We start from the raw sequence: 14,301 nt of genomic DNA, 5'->3' as shown, positions 1-14,301 counted from the left end.
TATACTCCATTGATGGATATTTGCAGTCAGTCGATCTTAAGTGACCAGTAGGCACAGTTTTTAATCCAATGTGTCTACAATCAGCTTCACGGCATTCCCTTCCTGCCACTTGACTCCAGATTGCTGTTCCTGCTTGCCTACAAGGGCCCCCTGTTGCTTCATCAGGGGCTTTGGTCTCAGATGGATGTGACCATATCTCCAGAAGGCCCTGATTTCTTGGGACTAAGGTTTGGGGTGCATCTTCCTTAAAGTCTCTGGCCTGATGACATCCCTCATGCCCAGATCTCCCCACTGCCAGTGCAGAAAATTGCAGCTCTATCTCCGGCAGGGGCTGATCCGTTATTACTAGAGTTTGAGTTGCTTCCTCCGTGCAGCTTCTGGCCTGACAACCTTCTTCAGGATCATCTTTATCTTTATCTTGCCCAGGCACCCCCATCACAAATAAGGGGTCACCTAATCTTACTTGGGCCTGTTTGACCGAGTTAACAGTGGCCTCCTTTTCTAGTGATGGGTGCCCTGCTGTTCGATCAGGCTCAATATCAAGCTCTATGGGTGTGGACGTTTCAGCCAGATGGGGGCCAATTTCTAAATTATCCTCCACATCATCCCCTTTTTCTTCATGTGTTGAGGAGGATGGTGCTTTTATGTGATATACACGTCTTTGGCAGTCTTTATTTCTACCCTTCCTCTCACGTTTCCGATCGCTTTTTGTCATGTTGATTGGTGCACAGGTTCTCAACTGAGGTTGGTTCCATGTATGCGCTACCTACCGGTATGCATCAGCACTACTTTTTTGGCTAGCATAAATTCCTCTCTGGCCTAATCCTGCATCCACCACCTCCATTTCGGCCAAAGAGGAATCTGTTCTTCCAGATAGTTCCTCCTGTTAGCCTGATTGCATACTATTAATGCTTCCATCCAGCGTGGTGGTTAAAGGTGGCTTCATTTGAGTGCCCCCTATGGAGTACCCGATTTTTACTTCCACCAAACTTACTTCCATAATCGCAGGGAGTTAGTCAGTCTAGTAACTACTTCTTTACATCAACATATGGTGAAATTATTAGGGCAATTTGTTTAAACCCTTGTAATCAGAAAGTGTAATTTTTCAAGTTTATCATCAATTCTGCCATAGTATTGAAAAGATCCACCTGAATGTCCGTTTTGTTTGCATGATGCCTAAGGGCCCTGACTGTCAGTTGCACTGAGTTCAGGATTGCTGCCCACATGTTATTTGAACCCGCCTTCGTTTGTGTATCTATGTTGTGATCATGTTTTGTTTAGTTAGTTTGCCATCCCGAGGGATTTGCCTGAGCGTCCTCACGTGATTGCTGGCAGATCGTGGTCCCCATATTGTTGGCATTACTCTCCCCGAGTGTAAACGAGGTGTCTGGCTAATCTGCTGACCTTAAACTCTGGAAAGGGATAGTACAGATACTTAGCACTCTTTGGGCTATCATCATGAATCTATTGTTGTTGGTTAAGATTAGGGTTCCCGGTTTTATGGTATTTTTTTTATTCTGTTGGTATTTATCTAAATTTATTTTTTGGCCATCTCATTAGTATTTATCTAAATTTTGTGCTGTGAGAATAAATGGAGTCATATCATGATATATTTTCAAATGTATTGAACTCTTAGACATGCACTCGTATGTGGATGCTTTTCACGTTTCAGCAAATTTGGCAGCAACATATTTCAAAACACTACACCCACAGGTACCTATTAGCGTTTTACTACAAATATATGTTAACATATGCCTCTATTTAAGGAAATATCATCATGTTTTTAACTCCCTGTGCTGTCTGTCGGCTCAGCTTTTGCCTGGCGTTCATGAAATGCAACCATAACCATCATTTTCAGTACTTTCCTACTTTTAAAAATCAATACAGAAAAGAAACAATGTTTTCAGTCTATATTTATTTATCTGAAATCAGTAAAACTGAAAAACTGGGAGCCTCAGTCAAGATTTATCACACAGGGAAACTGAAACACTGACAATACCTAGTCTGCCAGCTGAGCTTTGGCAAATCCTAATTCAGGAGATTCAGTCTCCATAAATCGACTTTGATGTTGATGCTTTTTTAAATCACAATCACTGATGTTAGGGGAATGTAGATGGAAGTCTCCCTCATGGCTTCGTTAATCTCGTAGCTCCAGAGACCAGAGGCCGGTTTGGAGGGAGGACTAGGGGTGGGAATATATTCACCACCTGTTTCTTATCGCTTAGTGTGACCTCCCTTTGCTACAGTCTTGCAATCCTGATCATTTAAAGTTTGAAAAAAGTCAGTTATTTTAGGGGCTTTGTATGACAGTTTCGCTTCCTTCATTTGCTCCAGAGTTTTATGATACTTCACAATGTCTTCCACAATGTCTGTATCCTGTGTGTTTTCCTCTGTTTCTGGTCCATCCTCGATGTCTGGATTGCTATTTCCTAACATGGCGCTTGGATATTGCGTTTTTGGGCCTTCTTTTTGCGGTCGTTTTGTCCATTGCTGCCTCCCATTTCCTCTTGCTGGGGGATAGCTTCTTTCCTTTCTGCTTGCCACATCTCAATATGGGCGATTAAAATAGCAGTCAAATAGGAATGTGTATATATAATATCAGTCAATAGTCAAATAGCAGTCAAATAGCATAGTATATATACTATATACTAAAATGAGAATGTATGTTAGTATAATATATTATTTTAATGGCGGGGGCAGCGTTGACGAACGCTAATGGACGTTAACGGAATTAACTGGGCACAACTTTCAGGTGCTCAAAGTCTTATAGAGCTTTACAGATTCTCCAAAATCTCCCCCTCACGTAGATAAATTTAGGGCCGCCCTGTGTGGTGGACTAGGATCTCAAATGTCATTCTTATTTTGAATGTGATACGAAGTTAAAGAGGGCAATGAGGGCCCCGAGCATCCTGGGGGCAATTGGCTCTTGATTTAAATGTTCAATGTTTTTTTAATCCATATTCAGTTCGATTTGAATTTAAGTTCCATTTGACTTTTTTTGAGTCCAGAAAGAAAAAGCAGCTAGCGATTCTTAGCAATATCTGAATAGCCCCACTCAAAGTCTGCAAACTGCCAGATCTCCTGCCTCCAGTTGCAGCCTCACCTCTTCATGCTGCTCACGATGCTTCACGTACTGAGCTCCTTCACTTCATTTACCTCACTTTGCGCAAGTAGTAGATGTAGTCCATATTCATCCTGTGGTCAGGGTCGTGGGCACTGACGGACAGAGATGGGGGCAAGAGCATGCCAAAAAACCAATGGCACTGCCTCACCCTTCCTAATATCACTTTCTTCCCTGCAAGCTTTGTGAGGTCCCTTTTCTTAGGCTCATATTCAGGGGGGAAGGTGTGCTGGAATGGCAAGCTGCCAGGAGGCTGGGTGGCAGGGTAACATAAACCCGTTGAGAGAGGCAGAGATAGCAATGGCAGCAATGCTGAGACAATGCACCATCAGTGGTAGATGGCAGATGGCACAGTAGCATTTCTGGAGCGTACCTCAGCTCCGAGCTCCAAAAACGAACGCCCAGCACCCAGATACCAAAAAACTAAACTCCTCTGCCCGCTGCCTGCTGCTTTCAAGACAGGCCTCTTGCCTACCACACCACAGCGCCATAGACTCCTCCTCCTTGCGTAGTGCTTGTCACGTAGAACGCAGAACTCAGTAATAGCCACAGTACCTAAGTAATAGCCACAGTAGATGAATATTTAACTACTGCATGACCTTCCTGGGAAGGGGCCATTCTGTTGCTAGAATCTACATGAACCAAAGGATGCTCAGTTTTTGCAGAAGCTCCATTAAAATTGTCTATGACTCTGATAAGGTTAGAAGGTGGACGTTTATTTTTCTTAAATATATCTGGGACTTTATTCTGACTTGACCTGCTGCACATAGAGTTTGCCTTTGCATTTAATATGGACTGGACTTTCTCATCAGGTGATTAATATCACCAAAAGTACTGTCCCTGGCAGCATTTGTCGGCGGGCCTATAACTTTACCAACTGGCTTCCCTGATTTTTTGGCATTTATAGAGGGTTTGAAGCTTCTGTTCCTTTGCGCTTGCCCATTTTAACATTAGTAATCAGTAGCAGCCAACTTGAGAAAAAGCAATAAAGTCAAATAAATCTTGCAGTTATAAAGAAGTTGGAATAGAAGTTACAGGACTTTATGCAAGCAGTAATCCTGAATTGAGGATGAACGAGGGAAGGCCCAGCCTGGCCTCTTCTGAGCGGTGACGGGTGTAGACAGGCCCGGTCTTCATCCGGGTGCATCATGTCCCATGCATGTCCCATAATGTGGGCTGCAGTGGGTGCTTATAGCGCATGTCAGAGTCCTGTCCCTCTGGGTGTGCGGTGAGCTAGGGGGCTGAGTTCCACCCCAGCCGTGAAGGTGACACTGATGCGGGCGATGGCCTGGACAGAGCAACCACCAGGTGGGAGCCCTGCACTGGGGACTGCCATGGGTGCCTTTAGCATGAGTAGGAGTCCTGCCACTCTGGTGGCACAGTGAGCTGGGGGACTGAGTCCCACTCCAGCCATGCAGGCAACACTGATGTGGGCGATGGCACAGGCAGAGCAACTACCAGGTGAGAGCCCCGCATTGTGGGCTGCAGTGGGCGCGTACAGCATGAGTCAGAGTTCCACTCTTCTGGGCACCCCAAGAGCTGGAGAACTGAATCCCACCCCAGCTTTGCAGGCAACAGTGATACAGGCGATGGTGTGGGTAGAGCAACCAACGGGTGAGAGCCTCACACTACAGGCTGTCATGGGTGCTTATACCACAAGTCAGAGTCCCATCCCTCTAGACGCACAATGAGCTGGGTGACTGAGCCCCACCCAGCTGTGCAGGCAACACGATGCGGGTGATGGCATGGACAGAGCAACCACCAGGTGAGAGCCCCGCATTGCGAGCTGCAGTGGGTGCTTATAGCATGAGTCAGAGTCCAGCCCCTGTGGGCGTGTGGTGAGGTAGGGGTCTCTGGGGTAACGGCAGCCATTTCATTTCTACACCACCAACAGCCATCCAATCTGGGCCCTCACTATCACAGGACTCACAGGAGCCTCTAGCTTCCAATGGAGTGAGGCAGCTGAAGAGAAAAACTGTCCTCTTAACCCATCAAGTGGCTCCATTTCTTAATTTGTGTTTTACACTGAAATCTCGTGAGACTATCTAGATATACAAATATTTTTTAACCTTAATTTCTAAATGCTACAGAAATGATTTACACCAAATCACAAAAAGCACAATCAGCGAACAACATTCTAGTTTCCTGCCAAATTTGGTGCAATTCTGTTGAGCATTTTTCACTGTAGCACTGCTAACAAAGTCTATTACAAATACATGAAGCAATTTGCTTTTGGAACCTCCCTAGATGAATTCACTTATTTTTTATTTCAAGATGATTTGCCAAAAGACACAAACATAATTAGCAAAAGTCAAAATGCCTTGTCTATGAAAAAGCTGACCTAGGTATAAATTAACTACCCAGTGATTGTGTCTGAGTGTGTGTGCCTGAGTGTGTGTGTCTGAGTGTGTCTGAGTATCTGTGTGTGTCTGTGTGAGTGTCTGTGTGTGTGTCAGTATGTCTGAGTGTCTGTGTGTGTCTGTGTGTCAGTGTGTCTGAGTGTGTGTGTGTGTGTGAGTGCCTGTCTGTGTCTGAGTATCTGTGTGTGTGTGTCTGAGTATCTGTGTGTGTCTGTGCCTGAGTGTCTGTGTGTGTCTGAGTGTCTGTGTGTGTCTGTGTCTGAGTGTGTCTGTGTGTGTCTGTGTCTGAGTGTCTGTGAGTGTCTGAGTGTGTCTGTGTGTGTCTCTGTGAGTGTATGTGTGTGTGTGTCTGTGTGAGTGTCTTTGTGTGTGTGTCAGTGTGTCTGAGTGTGTGTGTGTGTGTCTGAGTGTCTGTGTGTGTCTGAGTGTGTCTGTGTGTGTCTCTATGAGTGTCTGTGTGTGTGTGTCTGTGTGTGTCTCTATGAGTTTCTGTGTGTGTGTGTCTGTGTGTGTGTCAGTGTGTCTGAGTGTCTGTGTGCGTCTGACTGTGTGTGTGTGTCTCTGTGTGTGTTCTACTGTCTTTGTGTGTGTCTGAGTGTCTGTGTGTTTCTGAGTGTCTGTGTGTGTCTGTGTCTGAGTGTGTCTGTGTGTCTGAGTGTCTGAGTGTGTCTGTGTGTGTGTGAGTGTATGTGAGTGAGTGCCTGTGTCTGAGTGTGTGTGTGTGTCTGAGTGTGTGTCTGTGTCTGAGTGTGTCTGAGTGTGTCTGTGTCTGAGTGTCTGTGTGTGTCTGAGTGTCTGTGTGTGCCTGAGTGTGTGTGTCTGAGTGTGTGTGTGTGTGTGTGTGTGTGAGTGTGTGTGTGTCTGAGTGCATATGTCTGTGTGTGTCTGAGTGTGTGTGTCAGTATGTGTGCCTGAGTGTGTCTTACTGTGTGTGTGTGTGAGTGTGTGTCTGACTGAGTGTGTGTGTCTGAGTGTGTGTGTGTGTGTGTGAGTGAGTATGTGTGTGTCTGTGTGTGTGTCTGAAAGGGTGTGTGTGTCTTAGAGTGTGTGTGTCTGAGAGTGTGTGTGTGTGTCTGAGAGAGTGTGTTTGTGTGTGTCTGAGTGTGTGTGTGTCTGTGTGAGTGTGTGTGTCTGAATGTGTGTGTGTGTGTGTGTGTGTCTGAGTGAGTGTGTGTGTGTGTGTGTGTGTGTGTGTGTCCGGGTATGTGTGTGTCTGAGTGGGTGTTTGTGTCGGAGTGTCATGGAGTGTCTGTGTCGGAGTGTCATAGAGTGTCTGAGTGTGTGGGTGTCTGTTTGTGGGTGTCTGAGTGTGGGTGTCTGAGTGTGTGGCTGTCTGTGTGTGGGTGTCTGTGGGTGGGAGTCTGAGTGTCTGCGTGTGGGCACGAGTGTCTGAGTATGCGCAAGTGTCGGAGTGTCTGACTGTGCGTGAGTGTCTGAGTGTGCGCAAGTGTGCGCGAGTGTCTGAGTGTGTATGAGCGTGCGTGAGTGGCTGAGTGTGCGCAAGTGTCTGAGTGTGCACGAGTATGCAGGAGTGTCTGAGTGTGCACGAATGTCTGAGTGTGCGTGAGTGTGCCCAAGTGTCTGAGTGTGCATGAGCGTGCGTGAGTGGCTGAGTGTGCATAAGTGTCTGAGCGTGCGCGAGTGTCTGAGTGTGCACGAGTGTCTCAGTTTGCACGAGTGTCTGAGTGTGCGCAAGTGTCTCAGTGTGCGTGAGTGCCTGAGTGTGCGCGACTGTCTGAGATTCTGACTGCGCGCGAGTGTCTCAGTGTGCGCGACTGTCTGTGTGTGTGTCAGTGTGTCTGAGTGTGTGTGTCTGAGTGTGTGTATGTGTCTGTGTATGTGTCTGTGTGTGTGTGTGTCTGAGTATCTGTGTGTGTCTGTGCGTGAGTGTGCGCGAGTGTCTGAGTGTGCGTGAGTGTCTGAGTGTGCGCTAGTGTCTGAGTGTGCGTGAGTGTGAGTGTGCATGAGTGTGTAGGAGTGTCTGAGTGTGCGCGAGTGTCTGGGTGTGCGTGAGTGTCTGAGTGTGCGTGAGTGTGAACGTGTGTCAGAGTGTCTGAGTAAGTGTGAGTGTCTGAGAGTGTGGTGTCTGAGAGAATGTGTGTGTGTGTCTGAAAGTGTGTGTGTCTGAGAGTGTGTGTGTGTCTGAGTGTGTGTGTGTGTCTGTGTCTGAGTGAGTGTGTGTGTGTGTCTGAGTGTGTGTGTGTGTGTCTGAGTGTCTGTGTGTCTGTCTGTGTCTGTGTATATGTCTGAGTGTGTGTGTGTCTGAGTGTGTGTGTCTGAATCTGTGTGTGCCTGTGTGTCTGAGTGTGTGTGTGTCTGAGTGTGTGGATGTCTGTGTGTGTGTTTCTGTGTGTGTGTGTGTGTGTCTGTGTGTGTGTGTCTGAGTGAGCGTGTGTTTGAATGTCTGGGTGTGTGTGGGTGGGTGTCTGTGTGTCTGAATGTGTGTCTGTGCGTGTGAGTGTGAGTCTGAGTGTGTCTGAGTGTGTGTCTGTGTGTCTGAGTGTGTGTGTGTGTATATATAGTTTTCACTGACAAAATGATAAAACCCCAAAAGCTATAGAGACATTATAGTTAGAAAATAACATTTAGAAACCTTAGAAATTTACTAAAAAACCAAAGGTTACAGGGACATTAGACTTAGGTTCCTATTTTACACACGCAAAAATAAACAATTTAGCAGTTATACTTAATCCTATCTCAAGAAACTATAACTCATGCATGCATGGGGATGTCCTGTGGTGGTTATATATGAACATACAGTCATTATATATTACTTTACATTCAAATGAACATATAAATGCACTGAAAAAAACGAAGGTTACACAGATGTTATAGTTAGTTTGACATTTTACCTCTACAAAACCATAGAAATTAATCAGTTATAGTTATGCTTATACTTCTCTGAAGAACCTACAACTGGTGCAGTTAAGTAACTTTAGGCCACAAGTTATAGTTTCTTAACATGAGTGTAATTATAACTATAACTGCTGAATTTCTATGGTTTTGTATGGGTAAAATGTCAACCCAACTATAATGTCCCCGTAACCTTCAGTTCTTTCAATGAATATATTTGTTCCACTGTCATTAGACTTTTTAGGAGGGGTCAGTCTGCCAATATTACCATTCAAATTCACACAACAATGCTTTGAGGATCCTTTTTAAGTGTTATAATGAGTCACTCAAGAAAAACGTAATGCACGGTTTTGGTCACAGTTGCTTATACTTTTAATATCTATCCATCAATTGTGTATGAGCTCATTCTAGGTTTTGTAATCAATATATGAATATGTTTAAAAGTACCCATGCGCTTTATGCTTATAAACCTTAATGTACCATAAGTGTGATTGAAATTGATTTCATGTCACCAAATTATTGTTTGAAACAGGTAACATTGCGGGGATGTTTTGTTGAAGTGCGAGTTCATGCACTTAATTCATCTCTTCCTTTCAAAGTTATTGAGTCCATTGGCATCCACCAATCCACAATATTGCCCTCTAGTGGGTAACACTTCAGGTTGGCTGCAGTTCATTTATATTTGCATTCAATTATACTAATTAAATATAAATTGTTCAATCTGAATATTTAACTGCTATTAGTCTTACCCTCCAACGGGCAGAACGGATACAAGTCAACAAAGCACACCCAACATGTTTCAGCGCCCAGGCCTTGGCCAGGGGTCCAAGACATGTGTGCCTAAATGCATTGGGTGTACGTTCTTCGAATTGCCATGTTTTTTTAATATGATAGTTCTTGCAGCTTCAACTCTGGAGCACGTGTCATTCCTCCTGTGCCGGGGATGGAGTTTGGTGATATAATAATTGTATATATGTAGAGACGGTTCGAAGTAAAGACACTTCTGATGGAAAAACTCCCTATATAAGGATCCACCTTGGGTATTTACCGTATAATAATGACTCCCGATGTAATGATGTGTGAAGTCATGACTTGAATCACCATGGCAAGTTATGGAATGTTGATCTCAGCCTCAAGTCCCATAGTCATCCTTCCAACAACTCCAATTGCTCAAGAACACAACCTATTCCTCTTTAATCCCACCTTGTGGTAGTTAGAGCACTTATGAATGGGCGCCTTGTCTACGGCTATACCCTTGTAACATCTTGCTACCTGATCAATAGACAACAAAAACCACATGACGCTGATGTATGCTACTTGGACAGTCTCAAACATAAGCAAGCACTGAAGAACCCTCCAATAGAGGTCACAGTCACTTTTAAAACGATAAGCTTTACTGTTAAATGTCAAGAACATTTCACACCAATATATTTGTGGGACACAAACAAGCGATAATTACCCACTAGCACTAGAAGCCTCTGCTCAAACAACCTAAACCTTTCTTCCTCAGTGGCTGCGTCTCACATGTCTACTATCCTCCCTTCACCCATCCACAGCTTCAACAATCTCCCGGCCTTCAGAGAAAACTAAAAACATTACCATTTGAAAATAAACAATTTCTTCTCCCTAACGTATCTTAACCAAAGCACATCTTTGTTGGCAGCTAGAAGCAGTTCAATAATAATGGACATGCGATAAAAATAAATACATCATAAATAAATAAACAAATAAAAAATTATACTCACCAATGTGTGCTCTGTCAGAAATGATTAATCTTTTTTCCCAGTCCTTCAAACCTGCATGAAGCCACATAATATATGTTTTAAGACAAAATCATTATCATCCCAGTTATTACTTTCTGTTTTCTATTTCTTCTTTGTTAATATATGTATCAATCAAGTTATCACAATTCACTCGTTTCATACATTGCATATTTCTGTTTTTAAGGGGTGGAGGGGAAATGAATTAAGAACTAAGGAAATCCATACACAGGGGCGCTGAACTTTAGAAGTGTGAAAATTATAGCTGTAAATTAATTAATCAAACTTGGTTCAGCTACTGAGACAAGTCAGCAACCCGAAACTACAATAAGGAAGTTCAGTGATCTTACCAAGGAAATGTTGAAAAAAGACCGGGTTGAATTATGAACTTTACAGCATATTTGTACACAAAAAACTGCAGAACTTTTAAATAGGTACTAACGAAAAGTGCCAATACATTCATGCTATGAGAGACAAGTGCTGCACTCTCCAGGCATATGGAAGTTTATCCTTAACAAGAAGCCTTTGATGAAATGACGCCAAAACAAATGGATTTGTCTGCACAATTTTCCTGAAGATCGGCTAAAGGGCTGACATATTACTGGAAGTTAAAGGTTAATGAGAATATCAGGTTAGGCAATGCTACATGGTGTGTCTTTTCACAAAATATATACGAGAACCTTTCAGCACATGCCTCGTCCTATTGTGTTCAGCTGCGAGAAATGACACACTTTTTGTTGTGGTCCTCACCCTTTTCCATGTCATCATCATCATCAAAAAATACTTTATTCGATTGTATCTCACAATCATAAAAACACATATAATATACAAGATAGCACCAATCGACATACACATAGTATAAATAAAATAAAGTAAATCAAAACATACAGCAATTGATACCATGTGAGTTATTCTTCTAAAAAACAGTATAAGATCAATAAAAACAAATATTTGGAAAACAAGAAACTGCTATCCTAACTAAAAACATTTTAGGATGGAAGGCCTCCTCAATTTTGCCTATAGATATAATCTGGCCTTCATTACTGCACAGATATACAGCTAGACCATTACAGATTTTGATTGATGGGAGAGACAATAAATAAATAAAAGCAGGACGGCACTGTTTAAAATGCAAAGATTTTAAGAGTGGAATCCCAAACACTTTCCTTAAATCAGAGTAAAATGTGCAGAAAAAAACTATTTATGCATTGTGCTTTGGACTGACACTGAGTCACAAGGACATTTTTCCAAGACTGGACTCCAGTCGTTGGTAAGCGGAAAACTGACAAGTCGATGAAATGTCTCTAGTCTTAGGCGTGTGAGGACACAAAGATGCCTCGGGTTCAATACATATTTTAAATATGGTTCCATGCCATCTGATTGCTGCAACAGAAGATTCCTCCTTACACTAGATTTCTTTGACTCAGTAGCCCACCTCAGGCCAGCCAGGTGAGTAAGGCAGATATTTTCAGGTCTTTCCTGGAAAGTGTTTCAATTTTTTCTGGTGTAAAGTAAAACCCAGGATAGCCCAGGTCCGTAAAAAAATTCTTTACATAATCCAGCCTTGGAATTTGCAACAAATGACTTAGTGATTGAGCGTCTTCTATAATGGCCCTATTCAGGCTAGCAAATTCAGAAGTTTATACTTTATGCCAAAGTAAGATTGGTTGCATGCTTATAAAATCTATGATGTATGTTACCCCTATTTCTGAGTGGCACGCCAAGGCTGAGGTAGATTTTGGCACACTTAGGATGGACTTTAAGAAATCATTTTCAGCTAGCTGTAGGGCGTTACATTTCCCATATCCCCATAAGCCTGCCCCAAACAGTGCAACAGAGACACATTTTGCGTTATAAATTGTCATCATATCTTTGGGAGTGGCCCTACCAACCTTTTTAGAATTTTTCTTTACAGCCATAATAGTTTTTGTGAAGAGTAATTTCCTAGACCTAATGGCTTGCAGCCAGGTGTCTTTGTTATCAAACATAATTCCAAGGTATGAAAAAGTTTCTGTGTCGTCTAATTTGACACCCTTTAAAATGACATGGTTTTTTTTAGCAGATTTTATACCACAGGTCATCATGAAGATTATGGAATGATTGATTTTAAGGCCAAAGTCTTCCATGTAGTTGTCAAAGGTTGCCAGTAGTCGCTGCAAAGCTACTGGGGTACGAGCCATCAAAACAGCATAATCCGCATACATAAGTCCTGGAATCTTTCGGAAGCCAACTTGTGGAAGGTCTCTACAAGCAGTAGATATAACAGCCTCTAGTTTATTAATATATAGGGAGAACAATAGGGGAGCTAGAACACAGCCTTGGTGTACCCCCTGCTGTACAGGAAAGAAGGAGGTGCACTCCCCCTGAGACCTGTAACGCACCCTAGCTTTAGCTCCAGAATATAGTTCCCTGATGAAGTGAACTATTGTATTGTCTACCCCCATATGCAGCAAAATAGGCCAAAGTTTGCTGTGAATTACACAGTCAAACGCCGAAGTCAAATCTACAAATACAAGGTGTATAGCTCCTGTCTTAGCCTTTGTGTATTTACCAATCAAAATATCTAAATTCAGGGCCTATTCCACAGTCCCTATCCCAGCCCTGAAGCCATATTGTAGGTCCGTTAGTGTATTATTAGCATCCGTCCATTCCCACAACCTATTTAGGACAATAAGTCCTGCAATCTTTGCGAGGGTGTCGAGCAGTGAAATTGGCCTGTAACAAGCTGGATTTTGACGGTCGCCTTTTTTAAATATTGGGACAATAATGGACCCCTGCCCAGGTTGGGATAAAGGCTGTGGAGCAATAGGCTCGTAAGATCTGTGTCAATAAAGGGCCCCAAAGTGAACCATTAGACTTATAGATATCAATTGGTACTCCATCTGGGCCTTGTGCTTTCCCACTCTTGCTGGCGTTGATGGCGTCAATTACCTCATTTAAACTGAATGGTGGATTAATAGGCTGAAAATCCACTCTGTGGGCATTTGTATCTGGAACTAAGTTTTTGGAGGAATATATTTTGGAAAAATAGGTAACCCACTCCTCTTCCGTGATGGCTATTTCGATACTTGGTGGCGTTCCTTCACCCAGGAGAGGGGAGTTCACTGTCTTCCAGAATTTGGCATTGTTGTTCTGGAGGCTTGCATTATAAAGGGTATGCCACGCCTCAACTTTTAAAACATTTTTCCTGTTTTTTATGGCCTTTTTATACTCGTGTTTGAGAGTAGTGATCTTGTGCTTATCAGGGTTTTGTCTATGTAGATGCTGTTTGAGTCTCTTATGGGCCTGTGTACATTCAGTATCAAACCACCCTTTGTTTCCCCATGGTCTAGATTTGCCTGTGCTTACTCTAAGAGACTGTTTGATTCCCGTGGTGATTACTGCAAATGCTTTAATACACTCCTGTGGACTGATGTTGTCTGAGAGGCAGGTTTCAAACTCATTAGCATAATCACTCAACAGTTGTTCCATAAAACCTAATGGTTCAATCTGTGACCAGCGAATAGAATAACCATTCCTTGAACCCAATTCAATGTTCACTACCTTATCTACTACTCCCTTACGTTTGTTTATAGCTTGAGGCAATTACAGTATTAACACATCTACCATTAAAGGTAGGTTTAAGCTGTGGATTACTATCATTTAAACCATTACAGCAAAAGAGATTGAATTTAAATAGTACGTCATTCAACAAATTGCCATAATAGTTGTGAGTGAAATGAAATAGGTGGTCGTTTTCACCTACACCAAGGGAACAAACTTTCTCATCTGTTTGGGAGCACAGATGGGTATTAAAATCGCCCCCCCACACAATAAAGGTCTCTTTATGTGAAGAGTTACATGCGCGATCTAGATCGTCCTGCATTTGCCTGAGTATATGTGAGATTTTTTGTAAGGGGGCGTTATTATAGAAATTGATAATCACTAGGTGCGCTCCATTTTTTAATTCACATTGTGTCAGTTGGTAAAACGTATTAGAAATTAGGCTAGTCACCTTTATTGAATCATACTTATTGGAGATAAATGTGCACAGTCCACCTTTTGCCCTGCCCCGTAGACAAGGGATTGCCGGGTGTGGAACGTCCTGAAGCCATTTATATGAATGGGATCTACGGACCAAGTCTCCTGTAGACACACACAAGAAAAGGATCTAATGAATTCTAGCTAATCCTCATTCTGTTACGCAGACCTGCCACGTTCCAAAATA

The 14,301-nt window shown here is 43.0% G+C and overlaps 1 protein-coding gene across 1 annotated transcript in view; it reads right to left on the bottom strand.

The window, feature by feature from the left end:
• The window catches only part of ADSS1 (adenylosuccinate synthase 1), a 438,091-nt gene that overhangs the window by 162,449 nt on the left and 261,341 nt on the right, over nt 1-14,301 (bottom strand). Inside the window, exon 4 of the mRNA XM_069207315.1 lies at nt 10,080-10,130. Within this exon, the coding sequence (XP_069063416.1) occupies nt 10,080-10,130 (51 nt within the window). The remainder of the gene's footprint in view (nt 1-10,079; nt 10,131-14,301) is intronic.

This window comes from Pleurodeles waltl, chromosome 9 (assembly GCF_031143425.1).
Source record: "Pleurodeles waltl isolate 20211129_DDA chromosome 9, aPleWal1.hap1.20221129, whole genome shotgun sequence".
Classification (NCBI taxonomy): Eukaryota; Metazoa; Chordata; class Amphibia; order Caudata; family Salamandridae; genus Pleurodeles; species Pleurodeles waltl.
The sequence above is the reverse complement of the archived record's forward strand: the minus strand, read 5'-3'. Positions and strand labels throughout refer to the sequence as shown.